Raw genomic sequence first — 22,669 nt, forward strand, 5'->3', positions numbered from 1 at the left:
CTACCAATTCTATTCATGTATGAGCTCATGTAGACATTAATGACACGGATCCTTTCAAAGCCAAAAATATCACAGTTTAAAAAAAAAAAAAATCTGCCTTTAAAATAGTGAACTCCCGGGCCTCCCCGGTGGCGCAGCGGTTGAGCGCTGGGTTGCGAAGCTGCCCGCAGCCTCTGCGGCGCCGGTTCGATCCCCGGCTGCTCCCCGGCCACCGGAGGAGGGTCCCACATGGCGCGCAAACCTCTCCTGCCGCCCACTGCTCCCCTCAGCAGTGTACTTCGGTCCTTCTGCCTGCTCTGCTCCCCGCTCTGGTGAATTCTCTCACCCTCCCGCGCTTCTGACTGTACCCAGTGCATGTATAAACAAAACAAACAAACAAACCAGCAAACAAATAAATAAAGCATGCCTCTATATAAAAAAAAAATAAATAAATAAAATAGTGAACTCCCTTTTTAGTGAATCATTTCTAAAACATTTTGACTTGTTTCTGTTTTCTGTATTTGGGGTATCCAACTTAACTGCCTGCTCTCGAGGTCATAAAGTGTACTTTTTTGCCACATGTACTCTGCAAGTGAACTAGCAGCAACTGCAGCTGGAATTGTACCTCTTCTCCTTCCTACCCTCCCCACACTCGCCCTACTTCTCTGAGTGTGCAGGTGTATACACACACACACACACACACACACACACACACGACAGATTTTCTGCTCCTTGCCTTTTTTTATGCCTGAATACCTTGCTGACAAGCGCTAATAACAAAATACCCAGAGAGAGTCCAGTTGAAGTTAGCATACATTAAACATTCTGAACTTGTCCTTTTGCTCATAGATTGTGCATAATTAATAATTAAACAGTTTCAGTTGTAATGGGTTGACCTTCCTGAACTGTTCATTATTCACATGGCAAAGGCATCACTCAAACTTTTTTCCCATTGTCCTTCGCTGTTCTCTAGAGTGCCGCCTGCTTATGTTCCAGTTGTTTAGCAAAAGGGGCTGACCAGGTAGTTACTGAAACCTCCGAGACTTGGAGACTGTCCTCCTTGATGACCAGAATTGCTTACTGAGATGGTTTATGGCAGCTGTTTTTATATAACAGTTGCCTGCTCGGTAACAAGATCCAGCTCGTGTCCCTTCAGCAGAACTCTAAAGTTGATTTGGGACTAGAATCTCAGGTTGGGGCTTTTGGTTAAGATTGTGTCCACTGTTTCATTCCACACCACCGTGCTTAGAAGTTCAACAGAAAAGCATCCCTCAAAAAGCCCTTAGGGGGAAATATGACGCCCAAGGTCTTAAAGAGAGTGACTCCTATTAACAATTTAGAGTCGGTTTCAGCCAGTACTGAGAGTTATTAGTGTAACTGCTTCTCCAATTTGTGTTCATATTTTTGAAGTGTATCTCTTTATCTTGCTCAAACCCATATTTCACAGAGAACATTTTTGATCAGTAGCAGCAACTACTTCACCAGATCCTCTGAACTCATGTGTTCTCTGTCTCCCTCTAACCCCGTGGTGACTGGCTGCTCTCCCTCCCAGGAGCTGCAGTGAAACTGGAGCAGCTTCACTCTGAGCCTGCCTCCCTCCTTTGCACAGATTTGAGTTACATAACAACATTGGCAGGTTTGGCGGCTTTTTTACATCCTGATCTAAACTAACTTCTAAATGTACTTGCTTGAAAATAAGACAAGTATACTTTAAAATGCTCTGGGGTGGTGGACAATGGTGGGTCTGTTCACTTGCTTTCCTCTGGAGTGATAACAGCCTGCGTGCTTTTGTGGAACTGGAGGCTCTCAGAGAATCTCTTTGCCCCCATGTCCGTGTGCGGCATTCTGACCACAGGCAGGTGTTTTAGTGTTTTAGTGTAGAACCTGGTGTTTTAACCAGGTTAACCCCACCATCAGTGGGGTTAACCCCACCAGTCAGTCCTCTGTGTCTTGGAAAATTCTCCTTTGAGGGCTGCAAGAGACATGGATTTTCAAATGAAAAGAAATCTGGCATTATGCTTGTGAGATTAGAATTTCCTCCTGCATCTTTGGTGAGTGATTCTTCCCAGGCACCTCTGAGATGAGAATCCAGTCTCTGCAAAGTCGACTTGGGCTGGCATTTTCACAAGTAAAATAAATTATTCATGGGTACCACCCAGTGTTCCTTAGTTTTATATTATGAGAAACTTAACAGGCTACAATATCAGGTCTTAAATAAAATTAACTACCCATGCAAAGATGTCACATTTCCTTGTTTTGTTTCTCATCCATGTTAAAATGACATCTTCATCAAGTGCCCTGGTCTATAATTCATTAATTTACTCTTGGTATCATACTTTGAAATGAGCCCCACATTAGCATCATGCTGTATACCAGATCTTTGTAGAATACTAGTCTGGAATGTTAACCATCTTGGTAAATATTCAGCCACATTAAGACAGTAGGCTTTTCTTTCCCTCAGCATTGCACTTTAAAACCTCTAGTTCTCAGACACTTCCAGTGCTACAGCCTCCAAAGTATTTCAGTAAGAAATGACCTAGAGAACTGACTACCTGCTCAGAGTCCATAATTTTTGTACCTCAGACTTTGAACTATCTCTTTACTCATAGTTTTTGAGATAGTGAAATGTCATTTCTTGAACTGGGCCTTGTAGAATCTGCAGACTTGGTGATGTATGTAGCTTTCCCAAAACCGGCTGGGCTAAATTGATATTATGTTTTATTTTGGCTCTTCAAACCGATGGGACTTCTGTGACCATTTTATAGTACCTTTATCGAGAACTTGTCATGTTATTGTGTGCCTTGTTTCTTTTGAGTGGGCTATTTCATCAGCCCCCGTTTTTCATGTCCTCTCTCTGTAATGCCTGCATGTAATCCTTTGAACTTGGCAAGATTTTATTTCCCTCCCATTTTCCTTTGTTTTCCTTTCCTCTTGGAAGCCCCTCTCTACCAATGAGAATTTTAAGCTTAAAATTAGTAACCTTCCCTTCCTCCGGCTGAATGGAGTAAATGCGAAGAGGATAGATATGCAAAAACTAAGAAACATTTTGTTCACAGTCCTTTTCTTTTAACCACTTCGTGGGGTTTTTTGGGCACTCTGACCCCCTCGGTTCCTTTTGATTGAATTGTATATTCCAGCAGTTTCCAATTGTTTGAATTGGAAACAAAGCCTTAATAAGAGTTCTAGTTAATTTTCTGTCTTGTAATTACCGATCTCATTTTTCTGATAATTGGCCACAGCAATTATATGTATATTTACTAATCACATAGGAGGCTGTGCAATTGTATCTATCTGCCACCATTGATAATGACACGCATATTGCAGAGGTGCTTTTATCATCTTCTTTTTTCCACTACATCAAAGCTATTTCCTCTCGTTCTCAATAATGAATACATGCATGCATTTGACACAGTTGTGTGCTAGAGAAATTGTTTGGCTCCCACCAAATGCTGCATGCTCTGAGTTTCTTGCCTGCAGCGCTGGAAGGTTGTATGTAATGATATATTGCTCATCCAAATGGCCAAAGCACTCCAAAGCACAGTGAGATTAAAATAAGTCATTCCTTTGTTAATTTAAATAGGTGCATGTATCATACTTTGCAGGGCACTTTGTGTAGGGATGTCAGGGAGGAAAAAAGCCGCCGAAAGGTATTTTTAATAGCAAATGAGAATAGATGAGAATGGAGTCATTTGCAGCTGCCTACTTTATGTGGCTCTCTTGTTCCAACTGTAGGTCTAATGAGATGACTGTTAAAGTACTCTGCAGTGTAATTTCATTACATCCTGAGCCGTTACACTATAAACACAGTGGCGCTCTCTGTCATTCTTGGAAAAACTCCTAAATTCTTAAAGCCTTCCTTTGCAAATGGTAATGGGGTTTGCTCCCTGTGTTACCCAGTGGTTGTGGTTTGTTGCTGTGTTGCTTCCTGTTTTTTCAGAGTGAATCCACCGCTCCCCCAGTTGTGCTTGGTGATCAAGGTGGGAGTTTTCAGTGTGCCCTTAAACACTGGCTTTCTCATATGATGAGTTTGCCTGGACTGGTAAATAGGCTGAAATTTCTTTTCAGGTAACAGCTTCCCTTATAAAAGACTTTCTGTTAAAGTGGAGGGAAAAAAATCTGACCCAAATAATTCTGCCAGGGACAAGCAGTTAAGAGCAGTTGAATATACAAATAAATGTAAATAAAAAGGAAAGTGTAAATAAATAGCAAATCCAGTAAAAGAAACAAAGGTCAACACAAGAATAATTTCACAGCTCTTTGTTAATTACAAGACCATTTGTGTGTTACTTAAATAATCATTAATTTCTCATTTACACTTTCGTACCTTCTTTCCTACCCTGTGGCTATCATTGTCCTTTTTTCACCTCCCCTCCCTCTTTGCTCTCATGTTTCTCGCCATAGTGAAATGTGTGTGGCTTTAAATTTGGCATTTGTACATAAACATATTGAAGAGGGTGTAGACAGTCTTTTTAATTGGATGAGGCCTTATTTTCCTTTCTACTTGATGGTGAATTGTTCTCTATTCATCTTTACTCTCTTCATTGGGGGGCGGGGGGGGGGGGAGTGGTATAAAGAAAGAAAAGGAATTGTTGTGACTTTTGGTGACTTGTTTTTCCTCCATCCCAGGATTCGCCTGTCCTTCCGGTTGGAGAGTTCTCCGAGCCATTTGTACATTTCATCACTCAGTGGTGAGCCTGTTTGCAAACATGCCATGCCCTCAATGTAAATGATACATGCCATTAACTCGGCGGCTCCGTGAGACCTTATGGCTCTCCCTGCTTCCTTTTGGAGACGGGAGGAGGGACTTCGGGGCCTTGGGCAGATGGGGCAGCAAAGCTGAAGAAATTGTTTAAATTATGTAAACGTTATTTACACAAAGGATCGTAAATGTAATGTACTTCAGAGGCTGTTTCCTGTTCTAATAAACTGCTACAAGTCAGGCTACTTCTTTGAGTACAGACACTATTGCTATCCAATTTTTTTTAAAGAAATACACAATTTTATAGCCCTATTGAACAGGCATATGACGTTTATTTTTATTAATGTAACCTCAAGTTACCCATAAAACTGTCTGTCACTTAGTGGAAGCAGCATAGTTTATTAATTCATCGGATTTTCAGTAAATAACTTTTATCTTTGGTTATATATTAAAAGTAACACTTGTGTCCCATATCAGTGAATTTTGATGTTTGAAAGATTATGAAAACATAGTTCCATTAGGCACACTTTAACCATTCAAGAATTGAGAGTAAAACCACAGGATTTAGATGAAAGGGGTGCTGAGCATCTCGGAGCAGCCCCTTGTCATTTTACACCTGAGGAAACAGGCATTTTTCTGCCAAGGATTCTTTTCCAGCCTTCTGCCTTTTTCCTCCTCATTGAAGAATTTTCCTTTATTACCCCTTTCACATCATCCACCTCTCCCCCTATGCAGCGGGACTTGTGTGGCCTTGAAGGCCCAGTTGCTCCGTTGCCCATCTTATGCCCTGTCAGAGAGAGAGAGAGAGAGAGAGAAAGAGAGAATGAATATGAAGAGGAACGACCACCCCAAAGCAGAACTAATTAGAAACTGTTGTGGACATTCTGGAACTCCTTCCTAACTACCTTTTTCTTTCCCTCCTTCACCACATACCTCATTTCAAGTTCCTGTGGTACCACAATTGGTGCAATCAGGAGACCTTTTGAAACTGTTCCCCACCCCTTCCCCCATGATCCTTGTGCTGATTACACTAAAGTGAAACAAGAAATATTCCTTAATATAAATGTCAAGTTTTATCACCTTTTTGACTAAGTGTAATATGTTACCTCTTAATAAAAATGTCTCATACAGTTTATATTCCATAGGAAATTTTGTGAGGAAGAGATCCCCGACTTTTAAAATTTTATTAACATTTTCATTTATTTAAAATACTTACATTCTGTAGATCTCAAATGCTGTTTTCACTTGGCAAACATTTTCTTTCCGAGCATGCCATGTTAGGGGAAAAAAGCACCCATATTGGTTAAACACTGGATCCTGAGCTCATTAATATTGTTAGAGCCATTATCCAGAAATATGTATTAATCTCTCTTAATTTTGTTAACATGGAATTCCTAGAAGCATATCGTGGGAATACCCTGTTTTGAAAAGCAGACATTGAAAAGCAAACCGTGCGACTCTTGTGCTGCCCAGAGTGCCTGCTTTGGCCATCGCCCACCCCAGAGATGTGGGGTCTGTGATGAGACTCTGCACTTATCCTGCAGTGTGGTCTGAGGCCAGCCTGGGGGTGGGGCCAGTTCTGGGCAGACAGGGAGAGTAGCAGATAATGCTGTCTTCCTCCTGTCCAAAAATTAATCAGCTGTTATGTAAAAGTTTTACGGAGACAGAGGGAGAGATAACCTGTGTTGAAATTTCCACAGATGTCAAGCAGAAACAGAAATGATAGTGGGTAATAGCCTTGTTTTCCCAAGAGATACAGCTACTTTGGAATGTCAGATTAGGACTGTTACCAACTCCACTGGCGAGACAGCTTGAATTACTTGCTAATGGATGCAGTATTTGAGAGGTGCATATGGTTATTTATAGGGAAGGCAAATGTCCTCGATGTCATTAATGGTTCATAACTATGGTTCTTGTTTACCAAATGATTGTTAAATCTCTCCACTTAAAAAAAAATACTGTTCAGCAAATGCAGAGATTATGTGAAGTGTAATCTTCTTGTTAGAGTTTGCCTTATATAAAGAAAAAACATCTGTGTGGTTTTCCAAGTAAGAGAAGCAGCCATCTCTTTTCATGACTTCATCCCACAGATGCTGTGAGATTAGTATAAATATAGCTCTCAGGTAGTTGCCCCAGTCACCTCCATGCCCACATGTAGGTGCTTTAACTCACAGCTAAGTATATATGCTGCAGCCACTAATTACACCAAGTGCAAGTGCAAGTAAGAGAAGGAATATTTTGCTTGAGGAATGTGACTCTTTAAGCAGATTAAACAAACTTAACTTCCTCACAGCTGGAATTATCAACTTGCATTATAACCAAAAGTTACAAAAGTCAGAATAAAGTAATAACTCTGTTTGTTCGTTTTTTGTGACATTATCTAGATTCCTGACCTCTTTTACATATTCCTCGTCATTTGGAGTTCTAATGAAGGAATGAAATATTTTCTCTTTTGATTTGAGAGGCATGTTTCTTAATGTCTTCATATCCCAATTACCAAAACAAAGTGTATTGTTCCCTAACTTTGAGTTTGAAATGAATTGATAACTGAATCAAGAAGATAATATTAATGCTTTTTTTACATTCATTGCAAAGGTAGAATTAGAGTAAATTTAAATTCATTCTTTATCTGTATTGCAAGAGTAACAAAAAAATAATCTTTGTTTCTGATTCATGATATCCCCCAAAATCTGATTAATTAAAGATCACAATAACTGAAAGAGAACACATGCTAATATTTTGGCCAAGAATTGAACATGCTGAATTTTGACAACATTCAGATTCAAGGAGAAATAGTTAATGGTAGAAAATTGTAGCACAAATTTACAAGTGATGTAGATGAGTGTTTTTTTCCTTCTGTAGCATGCGAAAACAGCCGAAAGAAAGACCTGCACCTGAAGAATTGATGGTAAGTAAATGTTTTTGACTTACATTAGAATTCCCCAGTTATATATCTGTGTTTAACATTCTGTTAAAAGAAACAGAATAGAATTAGAAACATCCAGAGACTCTGGAGAGACATTATTTATTCCACGTGGGTGTTTTAGAAACTCTTACCTCACAGTAGTTTTCACTTTCTAAAAACCAACCACCACTTTGAAACTAAATGCAGACTCTCTCCCTATGCCTCACTGAAGGGTCACAACTTAATCTAGGTTATTCCTTGTCCTCGTTTGCTACTGCAGCCTCTCAGCATTCAGAGGGTTGGTAACACAGAAGACAGGCAGCATATTAAGTCTTTAGTGGAATCCTACAGGAAATTCTGAGTGTGGCACAAAGTTCTCTTGGATTCACGTAGAACGAAATTAGATTGGCTGCAAAAGATCAAGTTAATGTGAATCTTTGGTCTCTCCCCAGAAAGAGACACCTACAAGGCTGCTGGTGCTGTTTTCTCAGCTCCAAGGCTGCTTTCTTTGATTGCAAATGAGTTTTTAGTCAAGCAGAGAGAGGAACAGAGATGCTCCCTAACAATTCCCAAATGGTCATTTATTTAGTGCAGATTGTTGATTTGACAATACACAAGCTGTTAGAATAACGTTAGGATGGAGCATTAGTAAATAATAATTATAGTCTACTCTTTCTAGTGTTTTGCATACCGTTCCTTGTCTTTAGATGATTGCAGTCAGAGCAAATTTCAACCCGTTTTCTTTCACCACTTTAAACAATGTGTATTTTACAGAATCTGCTTTAGAGGTTTATAGCCTTTGTGTCCCATTCTGATAAATACTCTTAAGTGCCCAAACATCTGCATAATACAGATTTCATCCCCAAATATAACAGTGCATTTCCCTTTTGTATCATGAGTGCTTTCTAGAAAGGTAGTTTCCTCCATCATATTCCTACCTATGGAGCAAAATCTCTGTTGCCAGGCTAGTTTCAAGTTAAAGTTCACCCTTAACACCTCTGCAGTTTATAACTGTGCAAGTTTCATGTCTAGAATAAATTGGTCTTTTTTTGAGGGGGCAGGTCTCTGTTGGTTGGAAAATTCTTGCAGTTAGTCACATTTGAGAAAACTTGGAACAGGTTCCAGAGATGGAGACCCATATATCTTGTACATAATTATGCCATGGCTAGATGGCTCTGCTATTAAAACAAAGGAATAGGATTTCTTAAAATAGATGTGTTTATAAATGCATGTTTCAATGCAGCAATGATTTGGCTACTTACAAATAAAATAACTGCAGATCATACATGCATTCATAAGTACATACGGATGTATGTGTTGGTAAGAAACATCATTCTAGGGTGTTTATCTGGGGTGGCAAGTCATAAAGACCAGTCTAACGGGTGAGTACTTTCAGTGCCTTGCAAGCAAGAGTACCAGGGGCTGTGCCTGCAGAGACAAGGGATGCATATTTTGTTCTCTCTTTTACATCTGTATGCCCTGGTGTGCTGTCCCAGGTTTTTAATTAATAAATATCAATAAATCAATAAGATACAATGAAATAAATATTTAGTCGCAGGAAGTATCATTCTATACTTAATTTAACATTATTTCTAATACCACTCAGTTTGATTTAAATGAATTAATTCCTTTGGTGAGGGCCCTGGGCTTAGTAAAGGCTTGGTGAGGGGGCGGGAAACAGTGGACTGTGTGTGAACCTCCATTGGTCAGTGGGATTGAGCTCTGGCTGCCACTGGCCAAAATATCAGGAATGAAAGTAGTTTGTCCCTGACTTAGAAACCTGAGTCACATCGTGGGGACCCAATCTTAAGGAACCAGTCTCTTTATTCCTTCCAGCATATTAAAGGCTTTATTTTTTCCTTTTCCCTCTCTGTATTCAACCTATTTGATGGTTTGCCCATCTAGAAGCTGAGAGCATGCTCTGGATTGCATGAGCTGTGGGATCCATTTGTCACTGTGGTTGGGGGCCTCCTTTCATAAAAAGAGCAGCTTATCTCCCATGCACACTACATCTAGCCAGGGTACCTGTGTGGCCTGGGCCATATCAACTATGAAACCTGCAAGGTTGTCAAGGTGCTTCTTATGGGCCTGCAAATCAAAGCAAGAACATCTGAGATGGGGTTGGGTAGAAATACTGAAAGTTACACCATCAGGGAATGCTTAGATAAACTCCAGGTGTGGTCCTGACCACAGGGGAACACAGAAAGCCCCAGCCTGAGTAAATTAAAGCACATGGAGTGATGGGCCAGATCACCTTGCAGCAGGCCTGGGCCAAGCACACACCAGACACTCATACAGGTTTTGTCTTGTTTGGTGGATCCCCTTATATATCTGAATACCCATATCTTAAGATCATCATCTTTGCAGTTTTTGACCATGTCAGTCTTAAAGTAAATGTAAAACTCTCTAGACTCTTGAAACCATTGCAATCCCAATGTCAGAATTTATTTAGTTGTTTGACTATTGATTCTCTCTGCTTTGCATGGTTGTTCCTGGGATGGTTATCAGTTTTTATGTCCCAAGTGAAAGTATTTTAAATTTGGACCAAGAGAGTCTCCCAATGGTCACATCTTGGGGAAGCCACAGTTCACAGAGCTGGTACAGTTTTCTGGCATGTAGCTGTTAGACAACATAAGGAATTCACTCGAAATATCCCATCATCATCTTGGGAAGTCTCAGAACAAGGTAAACAACTGAATTCCTCAACTTTGCTCAACTCAGTAGAAGATTAAAGAAAAATATGCCACATGTATATGGTCTTGCATGAGGATGTGGCAAGTATTCCTATAATTAGAATAAAATAACTACTATAAAAGAATGTGGGGTTCCATTTGGAGAAATAGGGAAAAACTAAGTGGAGAAGGTAACATTTGAGAAAGGGCCTTTGGAGAATGGATTACATTTTAATAGTTTTCAAGGGATGATTCCAGACAAGAGAAGCAGGGTAGGCAAAACATGAATGTAGGGAGACCCCAGACATTTTCAAAGCAGTGTGAAACCTCTAGTGCCTGCTGGAACAGAAGTTTCTTTGACATTGGCCTTGTGGACTCACTAAATAACATGATTCACCACCAACTGGGCAACCTGTTCAGAAATTCCACTTCTATAGAAGGAAACCTAGTGTCCATGTCTGAAAACTGACTTGTCACAGGAGCAGCACACCCACCCACACCTAACTTTTCTTGACTGACTGTTTTGAGTGGACTCCCATTCAAGTGTAGGGAAGTTCTAAATGCTTGGGGAAGTCTGACCTTCCTTCCATTCTTTAAGAGCTGTTGCAGCTTTACAACCATCAATGGAAAACCAGCCATTCAGGTTGCCAAGAACATTAGGCGTGCTGACACCATCAGATAGGAACCCCGCACATCATCTTCCTGCTCCTGTGATAGTGAGTTCATTGCCAGGCCCCCTTCTAAATCACCCTGATATAAATCACAGGAAACACCCATGTCAGGGCTGCCCCAGCTCTGTTATGTAGGACAAGCAAACTTAGGAAAAGGTGTCCAGGCTATAGAAACTCTGGAGGTGACAGGATGTTCAGCAGTCTTTAGGCAACCAAGAAGAGGTCACAGCTTATGTGGGGAGAAGCCAGCTTCTGCCAGTAGGAAAGGATTGTTGGGACTGCAGCAAGAGGGGAGAGGATGATAATACAAAGATGATGGAAAGTTCTCCCAAAATGTCAACCAGATTGAGAGAAACAGCAAAGTAAAAGCAGACCCTTAACTCGGGGACAGAAAGACACCCTGCAGTGGGAACATTGAGAGAGAGAGATTGCAGGCTAGTTTTGCTATTCAAAGTATATTACAATATTTTTAAATAAAGGGAGAGAGAAGCATTATTGTAAAGACCATTTGCTCTTGTAAACCACAGAGAATTTTTTCTGCAAAGTTACTGTCCTTTGGGGTTCTTTTGTAGCTAAGGTCAGGCTGCAATTAGCAGGGAGAGCCTCCACACTTCCTTCCCTTGTCAGCCACTCCCCACTTCAGTGTCTCCATCTACAAAACTAAAGGGGTGGATTAGATCAGCTGTCCTTGACCTAGGGTCTGTGACTTCAGTAAGTCTGTTAGAGCCCCTGAAATTACATCCAAACTTGTGTATGGATTTGGGGATTTGCATTTTTTTTTTTCCTGAAAAGAGGAATTCATGGCTGTCATTCGTTTTTTCAAAGGGGACCATGACCCTAAATGATTGTAAAGCTCCCTGGCTACCTTCCCATTCTGTTAGTTAGAGCTCTGTGGCCAGGAGCGGCTGAACAGCTCAGGGGGGCGGCATTCTCTTGGAGGGGGCGAGCTTGGCGTGGGGGAGGGAATGGAAGGGCCCTCCCTGTGGGACTCAGCGGGGCTTCCCACCAGCTGTCAGGCAGCCCTTTAACCTCCCAGCCTATCCTGAATGTGGGCCTTGACTCCAGCAGAGAGAGTGGGCCGTGGGCACCTCCGCAGTTACAATTTGGGTTCAGAGTGCTGTAGATCCTTCTATGCATTTAGAGTATTTCCAGAAGCTTTCCATGTCTAAGCTCTATTTAATGGAATCTATGCATAGTAAGTAATCAGGTCAGAAGAAGCAGCATCCCGGTTTGAGATCAATCGCTGGCTAATACTTTATCTAGGCCACTTTATTATCTCATGCTGATCCGATTCCCATTCTCCTCCTCCTTTGTAGCATGCACTTCAGCTGTGGTAAAAAAAAAAAAAAAAAAAAGTACGTATCACATACATATTAAAAACATATACCCATTCTATCTGTATGTAAATTCGTGAGGCACAGCTGGATATTGCAGAGGAGTTTGATTTACTAATAGTTATTATCTGTTCTAGCTGTTCAGTGGCAGGGAGAATTTCACAGAAACAAGCTGGCGCAGAAATTGTCTTTATGCTATTACTATACTGCTTTAGTAATTGTTTAAAAACATGGGTTTTCCCCTTAGTTTCTAATAATGCCTGTTATTTTGTGCATTTCCTTGTACATTCCAGAGCAGGGCGTCCTCGTTTAGCATTTCCTTAGGTTTGGTTTTCGATTCAGGCTCCCAAGAAGAAACAAATAGTGCAGTTTGCAATTGAAATTTGACATTTTGCTTAGAAAGCAAATAAATACTGGGACTAAAAATACAAGAAGCAGGTGTGGGTCTTGGGGGAGGGATGTCAGTTATAATCAAAACAGTGCTTTTTAGATTTTTTTTCCTTTCAATCCCAGCAGCTGCAAACTTGAAGGCGTCTTATTTCTCAGAGAAGACTTTATGTATAGGAGGTGGTATTGTTTGGGGGCTAATAAGCACCAAACTGCTCCAGAAAAATCTGTTTAAACATTTAATTACTTGCAAAAAGATGTTAACTTGTTTAACTCCTCTAAATTAAATTGTCACTGGTAGCTTTTCTGCTTATCCAGACCTGATTGTAATTACATTCAGATAGTTTGGCCGGTGTTTCTCTCGGTTAATCAAGGTATGTGATAAATCGGGGATCTGCATGGTCCCTTCTAAATGTCAGAAAAAAAACCATTTAAATTTTTGGCTCTCCAGCATTCAAATTCCAGTGTGACCCTTGGGTTTACACCAAATGTCCTTTATTAGACCCAAACCTTTAGCCACTGTCAAAGACAAAATGCACTGGACAATTACAGAGATGATTCTATTCAGGCTACTGCTGTAGCGAAATGTTTATTAATGAAAAATATCTCAAAAGTGGGGGGGGGCGGGCAAGAGTATGAAGGCAGGCAAACAAGGGAGTCTTCAGCATCTTGTGAAGTCATAAAGATGGAAAAGGGTCTTATCTCTGAGAGCCCTCTGGTCCTTTGTGGCTAACAAAAGAGCAAGGCTTCTTACCTGTTTGTTTTTTTCTGGGAACACAGGACTCAGATGAAGTTCGACATTAGCACTACATTCTACTAAATGTACCAAAGATGGGTTCCAGTTTGTTTTGCTTCAGGACTTATATGTGTCCTAAGCACAAATATGAGAAGCGTCTTTCTGCCTCCTCGAGCGGTGCTTATGGATCACTGTGCTTGCAGCCTGGGCTTTTTAAGATACTAATGATGGTTTAATAAGTCATTCTGAGTGTGCGTGTTCCTTTCTACATTTAGCTATTGCTTCTGTCCTATAGAGCATATTTTAAAATACTCCTTTAGGCCAGACTCATCTTGGGTCTGGCCACCAATTCGTGTAGACATCTTTTTTACTTTGGGGTATTCTTTTGGAGGTGTAAATCAGCTTGTTAGCTAAGCAACACAGAATTTGCAGGGAGAAGCCCTGGTCCGGATTGTAACTTCAACTAGTTATTTCCTTCCAGCACAAAAGGCATCACAGAGGCCTGGGGGCTCCACACACGGTCCACTTGACAACCATGTAATGATTTTTTTTTCAAGTTCTGACGGCCATTAAAATCATCTGTTTGTGTCTGCTTATAAGTAGGAATCCACTAGTAAGAAGTTGATTTTAGCTTTTTAATTGCACATAATTACAACAGCAGAATCTCTGTCTGGATGCTTGAGATCGCACTAAATCAGACAGCTTTAATTTGAATTTTTGATGACACGTTAGCACTTCAGCAAGAACAGAGAGATTATAACCCCAGAAAACAAGCTTTGTTTTTCCATAGACGTGACTGCTTAATCTTTTCACGAGACTTTAGCAGATAAAATATATGTGTGTGTATTTATATATATGAACATAGCAAGAGAGATACAGATAGATAAAATCTGTCATTCCTTGATCATGGTAATCTGACAGTTTTAATTTCCCAGTTAAGGATAACTTTTTTCCTCCATCAGTCAAGTCAGTTCTCTTAATATGGTGATGATTTGCCTGTTTAAGATCGCGGTTTTTTGAACTCCTGCCTGCAATGCTTTTTCTTGTTTTGCTGGACTGTCACCTTCCCAGCATTGCATTTCAAGCCACAACGAGGCTATGTAGCCCCAACCTCCGGAATAGTTTGGTATCTTGGATGCAGTGAAATGGCAGGTCATTGGGTCCCTCTTTGGTGTTTCACCACATTCACAAGGGGCTGACCTGGGTCTGGGGAATGCATTACTTTCTCACATGCTGCAGCTCAACTCAGTACTGTTATTTAGTGGTGGCCTCAGCCAAGAATGCCCTCCTCCTCTGTTCTTGAAGGTCTAAAGGTCTCCATCCTCCTCCCTGCAGCTCTCCTCTGCTCCCACCCTTCACAGAGCTTGCTCCCTTCTCTGAAGCCTCCAGAATTCATTGTTTCTAACTTGGAACATCACTTAATTACATAAATTATATATTCATTTTATATTCACAAGTTGTTCCATGTAGTAGTGGTTCTTAACTCATCAATTCATCAGAATCATCTCAGTGGTTTTAAAAAAGGAAGAAAAAAATGGTTCATTCCCAGCCCAAATCAAAGACTCCCTGGCATTTGGGCAAGGGAGCAGGCATTATTTTATTTATTAAAAGCCCTCTGAGTGATTATAAGGAGCAGCCAGAGGTGAATCTCACTGGTGTAAGGCCTTTTTTCTCCAACTAGATTCTAAGTTCCTTGAAGGAAGATGATAATCTTATAATTCAGTGCCTGGCTTGGTCCTTTCCTGCTGTCATTTGGTGGCACCTAATTAAGAGAAATCGCTGTCAATTATTCTTTGCAGGCAGCACTCTCTATCCAATTTACTAATCCAATTCAGTAAAATACTGTACTATTCATTGAACGGGCGGAAACAAACAAGACATATCCCTTGTTCTCCAGGAACTCAGAGTAGGGTTAAGGAAAATGGCCCAAGAACAAGCAAGCCCTGGACATGGTGGCATATAGCGTGAGTTAGGATAACCACACTAGCTTGCATGGTCAAAGGTTTTTATTTGACTTCCTGCTCTGAGATGTCATCTGGGGCCAAAGAATGAAATCTCTCGGATGTGTGCGGTGTTTGCAAGGATCATATTCAAAGCATTTAACAACCAGTACAGTTTGAGCGTGACCAATCAAAACAGGCACCAGGGTTCGGCCATCCCACCCGGGAAGTAGGGGAAATGCAGGAAGGTGTAAAGCAGGCTTTGCTCAGCACCTCTGATCTCTGGCTTGATCTAACCACTTGAGAGAATTCACCTCAGACACTTCATCCCAACTCAGGGGGTCATAGGAGCAAGACCAGAAGGAGACCACCTGGTCAGCACCATCACTGCCCGGTCAGATTGATGGCAGGTCCCAGTCAGGCGATCAGATGGATACCCTCGGGAATAATGGATTAGGTTGAAAAAGACCAGAGACAGCCATTTGTGAGGGAAGTATAAAAGGATCTTGAAGCCTAGTCTTTGTGATTTGGGAATTGTTGAAGGCAGCAGACTGGTTTTCCTATGAGCACACTCAATAAATAGATGCAACTCGTATCAATAATTAATGAGTCTAACCAGGAACTTCAAGGCCTGGAAAAATATCAGAAGCCTCCTATTTACAGTTGTAAGCAGCTGGATTTGTTTAATGGGTTGTTTGCTTTTTAATTTGTAGCTGTTCTCAGAGAGACCTTTGGGGATGGCAAGTCTTGCGGTGTCAGTGAGGCCTTTTGTAGATACACAGTTATTTGGGGGGCCAAATCTGCCCACAGATAATTTGAGGTTCTCTTGGCCATTTAGAGACTGCAGAAAGGCAGTGGAGACATTTGGGCCTTGTGTCCTCTATTGAATTTTCAAGATTGGAACCAAACATTAGGCCTTGGTCTACCGAGAGACATTTGCCGGAGCATGGACTAGTTTCTTCCCAGTATCCTGGTTTACCGTTTCTCTGTTCTCTTCATATAAATGCTTCCTGATTCTGAAGTAGGAGAAAAGGTGCCATTCGTTTATTTGTGCAAAGGTTCCCTTGGCACAAATAAAAATGGAATTTTCAAATGTAACCCGATTAACTCTTAATTGTATACCAATAGCCTATGTGTGTCTCAGCTCCCTCAGAAGGCTTCTGAATGGCCTGCATCTCTTTTCAAACTTGGGGGGAGGGGGATTCAATTAATAGCAGGACTTTCTAATTGTGGGATTGGTGTGGAGCTGACAAAAATTTGTATAAATAGGGTACATTTTTCCACTTAAGAGGGCTGTGCTGAAACATTTTTAATTGGATTTTCATGGTGATTGACAGCATTTGATTATGACAGTAACTTTATTTGGCTGGACTGCTTTAGCCTCTTGTTCAGATTTTTCCATCAAAGCTCTTTTTTATCCTCTGAATCCCCAGTGGAGCAGCAGTCATTGTGGAAGAGCCTTTTAGCACCTTTGTTGTAGCCATCCCTGGTGATGATTGGGCCCAGCTGGTAGTAGATAAGAAAATGTTCCTTTCACAAAGAGGCTGTGTCTCCCGCCTCTGCAGTTTCAATAATTTTAAGAGCCCCCAAAACCTGTTGAGGATTAGAAGTAGCTTTAGATGTGAAATGAGTGTTAAGTATTAGTAATCGGGAGATTAGGGCCCCAGGGACAATGAGAGATAAACAACTGCAATTAAGGCAAATCTGCCGATGTAAACAAAATTTAGCAGAAACAGATGCCCTAACCATTTTGGGGGATTGATTTGAGGGCACCAAGGAATCGATTTTTGTCTTGTTTACACTTTCAAACCCCTGTGATATACTGGAAGCCTAAATATTTCATACAGCCTGATTTTAGTTAATTTTTTTTTCAGCGCCTCACAGTAGGTGCCTCTCTTCTCGCAGTGACCAGGCCTGAGTTTATTCAGCATTCACAGGGAGCAGCTAATTGTCTATGAAGGGCCCCCGTGTTTAAATGGGCTTGACAGGAATTTAAATTTTGTTTCAATCAACCCCTGTGCTCACAGCCTGCTCCAGTTTCTAATTTTTAAATTAAACATGATTTTTTTTTTTTAAGCCACAGCCTTGCCTCTGGAATACTCTGGCTCTGTAACACTCAGGAAGGCAAATCGGCAACCCTGGAATGCTGGTGTGTGCAGGGCCTGAGGCACCAGCTCTGGCTGGGAAGTTCTTCCTCCAAAACAAGCTTTTCCTCCCTCTGTCAGGGAGGTCAGCAGAGCTTCCACTGGGCGCATTCTCCTTCCTGCCTTTGGGAATGGCCCCCTTTCCAGCTCGCCTCTGCAGGTAGCAGTGCCACGTCATCTGGAAAGTGGGTTAAGTAGCAAAAGAAGGCATAACGATAGCTTTAAGGGGCTGCACGTAGGTACAGACTTGTATTTCAAAAGTCTTTTCTACTGTTGTGAGATAGAAAGAATACACCGTGGGCATCGCAAATGTTACCTTTCAGGATGCACTTGCCATTTTTATTTGTCGAGCACCTGTGCTTAGTCTCCTATCTGATGCCTAAGAAACAATATGTCAGCCCTGCATCTTGACCTCAACCAACTTACAGTCTAGCAGATCAGCCAAGCACAGTAAGAACATCCGTAAGTCCAACTACTTTTTATAAAAACAAAACTAGATACAAATAGCCACCAAGAAGAAATAGGTAGGATTTCAGTAGTTTGTGGTTTTGAAGCCACAAGATGCCCCTCTGGGCATACTTGCTCAACTCCTTTGCTTTGGTCCCCCCACCCACATCTGCAGGGCATGGTTGCGGCCAAGAGCTGAGGGCTGCCAAGAGCTGGGGGCTGCCAAGATCTAGAGGCTGCCAAGAAGTAAGGGGGCTGCACGCAGCAATGGGACCTGGCTGAAGCCTGAACCTCAGTGCAGACAGACCAAACAGGATCTGGGGAGAAAGTCATAACCCACAATTTGCAGCTGATCTGTTAGTTGGTTGTCTAAGGGGAAACAAGATGTGTTAATTTCTTGTTTTCGTCAACCTGCAGCAAGAACTAAGGGCAGAGTATGTTCTGCCCTTGTCTAGCCACAAACCTTTTGTGTCTTCCACCACCGTGTATAGACACAAGCAGCTTCTAAGAGATATTCCTTGAGTTCGGCAGAAATTTCTTTTAACTCAAAAAACTTTACCAAACGCATTCTATGTGCAGAATATATTGCTAGGTGACATAGTTTAGTGCTACTCAGATCTGCACCATGAGCCAGTGGTAGTATCTGAACTGTTTCATGAACACTTGATAAGGAGTTCATGCCAGAATGTAAATCAAGCAAGCCTCAAAGTTTTCTGTTTCGTTCAGCTGAGATTTTTTTTCTGTAGCCAAACTTTTGTAGTGAAGGAAGGAATAAGCTATTATGGGGAGTTACATTGTGGCACAGCTCCTTATCTCCTAAGTCCTTAACATCTTTGATAGGTTGTTTGAAACTGACATTAAGCAAACAATGAATAATAAAGCAGGCCCTCCAATAACCTCGTTTTGTTCTACATAGACTGGGATTTTTTTTCTCATCAACATCATACCAAACATTGTTGAAGGAAATGATGTTACTCAGGTATTTGAGTTGCACACCTGCAAGGAACACAGGCTAGTCGGAAGCCACTCCTCTCTCCCCAGGAACTTAGTGGGTGAAGAACTAAGGCTGTTGTGTAGCTGTGGCATCCCCCTGCAGCAGACATGGTACAAGGCACCAAGTAGCTATTTGGCCATCTCTGTTGAATAGCGGATCAAAAGGAACTAAATGAAATCGCAGCCAAACCAGTGAGTGCCTTAAGAGACAGGTGAACTAAAAAGTCAGGTGACATGGGAGCCAGACAGACATCAGAGTCCCTCGGGAAGGCCCTCCACGGATGCCCATGCCTACACAGGCGTTCAAGGAATCAGAATGGCAGGCGCACAGTCCTATAGCCGTGACCACACTCATTTCTGTCACCATGATGGTAGAACTGAAAGCGGGGAAGGTTTGTGACCAAATCCCTGCAGAATATACTCCGTCCATGTGTATGAAGTCTGGGGAGGCTAAGGATAGACACTTGATCTGAAAATGAGTATTGTGAATGTGAGACTGGAAGCAACATGGTAAACTAGAAAGAGCTTTGATCTGGGATTCAGAAGGTGATTTCAAGTTCAGGCTCCACCTCTAGGTAACTGAGTAGTCTATAGTTATTTAGCTGATCTGAGCCCCGGGTTCTTTATCTGTAAAATGGGGATAGTGACACTAACCTTGAAGGGTAAGTTGTTGTTTTTATAACATGTAGTATATGAAAGTATTTGTAAACAGTGATGAATGGAGGTGAAACGCTAAATTATTCAGCCTCTTTGAGTTGTGATTTTTCTCATCTGCTCCTGGGCATTTCCAACTAGTAGCTTCTTGGAAGACAGGTGTGTTTGACAGAGATTAGTGTAACTTAAAACAAAGTATACATATATTGGACGTTTGCAGCTAGTGTCCAATGAATTGGTAGTATCTTGCGGGTAGACCTTGGTGATCTGGTTTTTCTCCCCAGTCATGAGAAAGCTTTAACTTTTGTCTGTTTTCTATTATTGCTAAGATATAATGAGCATCTTGTTGGAGGGGACTATTGTGAAATAGTTAACCATCAGGTATTTGTCGTTTACATCTGGCGGGTGCTGTGATGGGCTCAAAAAAAATTTTAGGAACATCCACGTCCTCAAGGAGCAGATTAGTCTAGATATATCCAGAGGAGACATTTCGAGAGGGCGGGCTGTGCTGGCTGCTTCTGCCTTGCTTGGCCTGAGAGCTCAGAGGAGGGCAGCTGGCTGCGTGGTCAGGGAGGCAGCGTGGCTCCAGCTGGACCTGCAAAGTTGTTAGAAATTGTCTGAATATGGGAATCGAAAAGTGGTGGCTCAGCAGAGAGCCAGCTCCTCCACTCCTCCTTCCCTCCTTTACAGCTGCTCCACTTCAAACGTGTCATTGAGCCTCTCTGAGCCTCAGGTCCTTTCCTATAAAAGTGAGAAATTTAAATGAGATGAACGTATGTTATATGCTTAGTATGGTGCCTGGCATAAAATAAATGCTCAGTAAGTGGAAACCATTATTATCTTCATCATCACTGCTAATAACAAGAGGGAAGATGTTACAGAAAGAAAAAACACAAGCTGAGACTAGAGAAAGTGGGACCATGAGGAACCTACACAGGCCAAAGCCCAGAGGACCCCTGGAAATGATGGGGGCGAAGCTGGCTAGGTGGGGTGACTCTAATCTGGAGGGGCTTTGCACATTACAGATGTGTGCAGCTGCAGGAGGCTGGTGGTTCCTAAGCAGGGCAATGGCTAGAAGGGGGTTAATCCCAGCCTGCTCCAGGTGGACCAGAATCGAATCTTGCGCTGGCAATTCTGAATTCCCATGAAGATCTCCATGAAAAAGAAGAGGAAACTGAGTTCAGAGCCTGCAGCTTCTTGGCAGCATGTGATTTGTCTCTCTTTCTGCATCTTCCTTTCAGTGTCCTTTCTGTCACTATCAGAGAAAATCATTAGTATGCTAATCTAGCTAGCCATCATTTTAACACTGACCTTTGCTAACCTGCCTTTGCAATTTCAAGAACTATGTTTGACTTCTCTAAAAGTAACCTTAAATTGTAGTCTTGTAAGAATTCCAGAGCTGTATCCTTCACTCCTTCTTCTAATGAGGTTATGACCAAATGCTCATTATAATTGCTTTAGACTCCTTTTAATTTTCAAGCTTATTAATCATAAGAAGAGTTATTTAAAATTGCATAAATTAATCTTAGATTAAAAGCCCATCAAAGCCTCGAAACAATTAAGAATAAGTAGGATTTCCCTGGGGCAGCAAGTTTTATTTTAATATTGTAGTCAGGTGGATATCAGAACCTTGAAGTATGGTAGTGATTAATGTATGCAAAATTTAAATGAGATTTTTTTAAATGGCAAATCTAAATCACATATTGACCTAACTGTAGACTTTAACTGCATTGTCTGTCGTATATTTAAACTGTTTACTAATCAACATTTTAATTACCGCGTATGCCGGCAGACCCTAGGACAAATAAAATCTACCATTTTAAAATGTTGCTGCAAAGTCTGTTTCCGAAAATAACCAGACTCTTCTATTGGGAAGAAAGAGGGGTGAGAAAGCAGAGCAAACTTTCCGCAGCAATGGAGACACTGGCCACAGTCAGCCCTAACGTGTCGGCCTGCCAGATCCTCCCGGCCACATTCACCCTGTGACGCTCCTGCTCTGAGGCAGCCACCTCTCCCTGGGTTTTCTTTGACGTTGATTCATGTTTATTTAGGGAAATACTTCTCTTGGTGTGTTTGAGCCTTGGTTGCCTAGCTTTGTTTACTTAAACAATGTGTGGCCCTGGGGTTCCTGGGCCCCTCCCTTTTGTGATATGAGATAAACTGTTTCCAGAAATTGGATTCGACCTCAGCCAATGTCAGCAGCCTTTTACCTTCTGCATCACTGCCAGGGTGGGTAAGCGGCCCCGAAAAGATAGCCATGGGCTGTGCCAGAGTGGAAAGAATCTCTCTAGTTCACAAATACTCTAGTTCGTTAGTGAAGATAGATGCGTAAGAGGGTCACCTTGAACAAATTATTTCACCCCTCAGAACTCATGGAAAGGGGATAATAATAACCAACTCACTGTTTGGGGGAAAATTCAGACAAGATGAAACAATATAAAACCCTTAGTATAGAGCTGGAAAAGATGCCATTCTCCAGAATGTTTGTTCCCATCCTCATCATTTATTTTCTAAAACTAGTTTTAAAATTATGGCCAAGAATTCAAATGGTACAAGTAGGATTTATAAAAAGAGGTTGGTCTTCTTCCATCCTCCCTTCAGTGCCCCTCATATTGCTCTCTAGAGTAGAGTTAAACATTGTTGGGCCTCCCCTGGTGGCACAGCGGTTGAGCGCTGGGTTGCAAGGCTGTCCACAGCCTCTGCAGCGCCGGTTCGATCCCTGGCTGCAGGCGAGGGTCCCACCAAAAAAAAAAAAAAATTGTTAATAGTAACTTGTATATCCATCTAGAATTTTTTATTTTATTGTTCTGTTCCTTTTTAACTTCATATATCTTTGGGGTTTTTCCTTATTATATAAAAGGCTACCTTGTTCTTTTTAACGACTGCATGGTATTCCATAATATGGATGCACCATATTTATTTGACTAGTACGCTGTCATAGAACATTTTGACATGTCCAGATCTTTTCTATTAAGATTCCGACTGTCTCTATCTGGAAATGAGACTGTTTCATACTAAATTCGCACACTCTAATCTTTGCCAGGCTGTCAGTGGCAAGTGGTATCTACTGTTACTTTGCATTTGTTTAGTAAGTATAACATTGAACAC

At 41.5% G+C, this 22,669-nt stretch overlaps 1 protein-coding gene across 3 annotated transcripts in view; it reads left to right on the top strand.

Moving 5' to 3' along the window:
• Positions 1–22,669, top strand: part of MAP2K5 (mitogen-activated protein kinase kinase 5) — a gene marked incomplete at both ends in the record, with an annotated part of 240,785 nt that overhangs the window by 199,167 nt on the left and 18,949 nt on the right. For all 3 annotated transcript variants that reach the window (XM_084240847.1, XM_084240848.1, XM_084240849.1), the window contains 2 exons: positions 4,606–4,667; positions 7,541–7,586. In XM_084240847.1, the coding sequence (XP_084096973.1) occupies positions 4,606–4,667; positions 7,541–7,586 (108 nt within the window). The remainder of the gene's footprint in view (positions 1–4,605; positions 4,668–7,540; positions 7,587–22,669) is intronic.

This window comes from Talpa europaea, assembly GCF_964194135.1.
Source record: "Talpa europaea genome assembly, chromosome: 8".
In the NCBI taxonomy this organism is placed as follows: domain Eukaryota; kingdom Metazoa; phylum Chordata; class Mammalia; order Eulipotyphla; family Talpidae; genus Talpa; species Talpa europaea.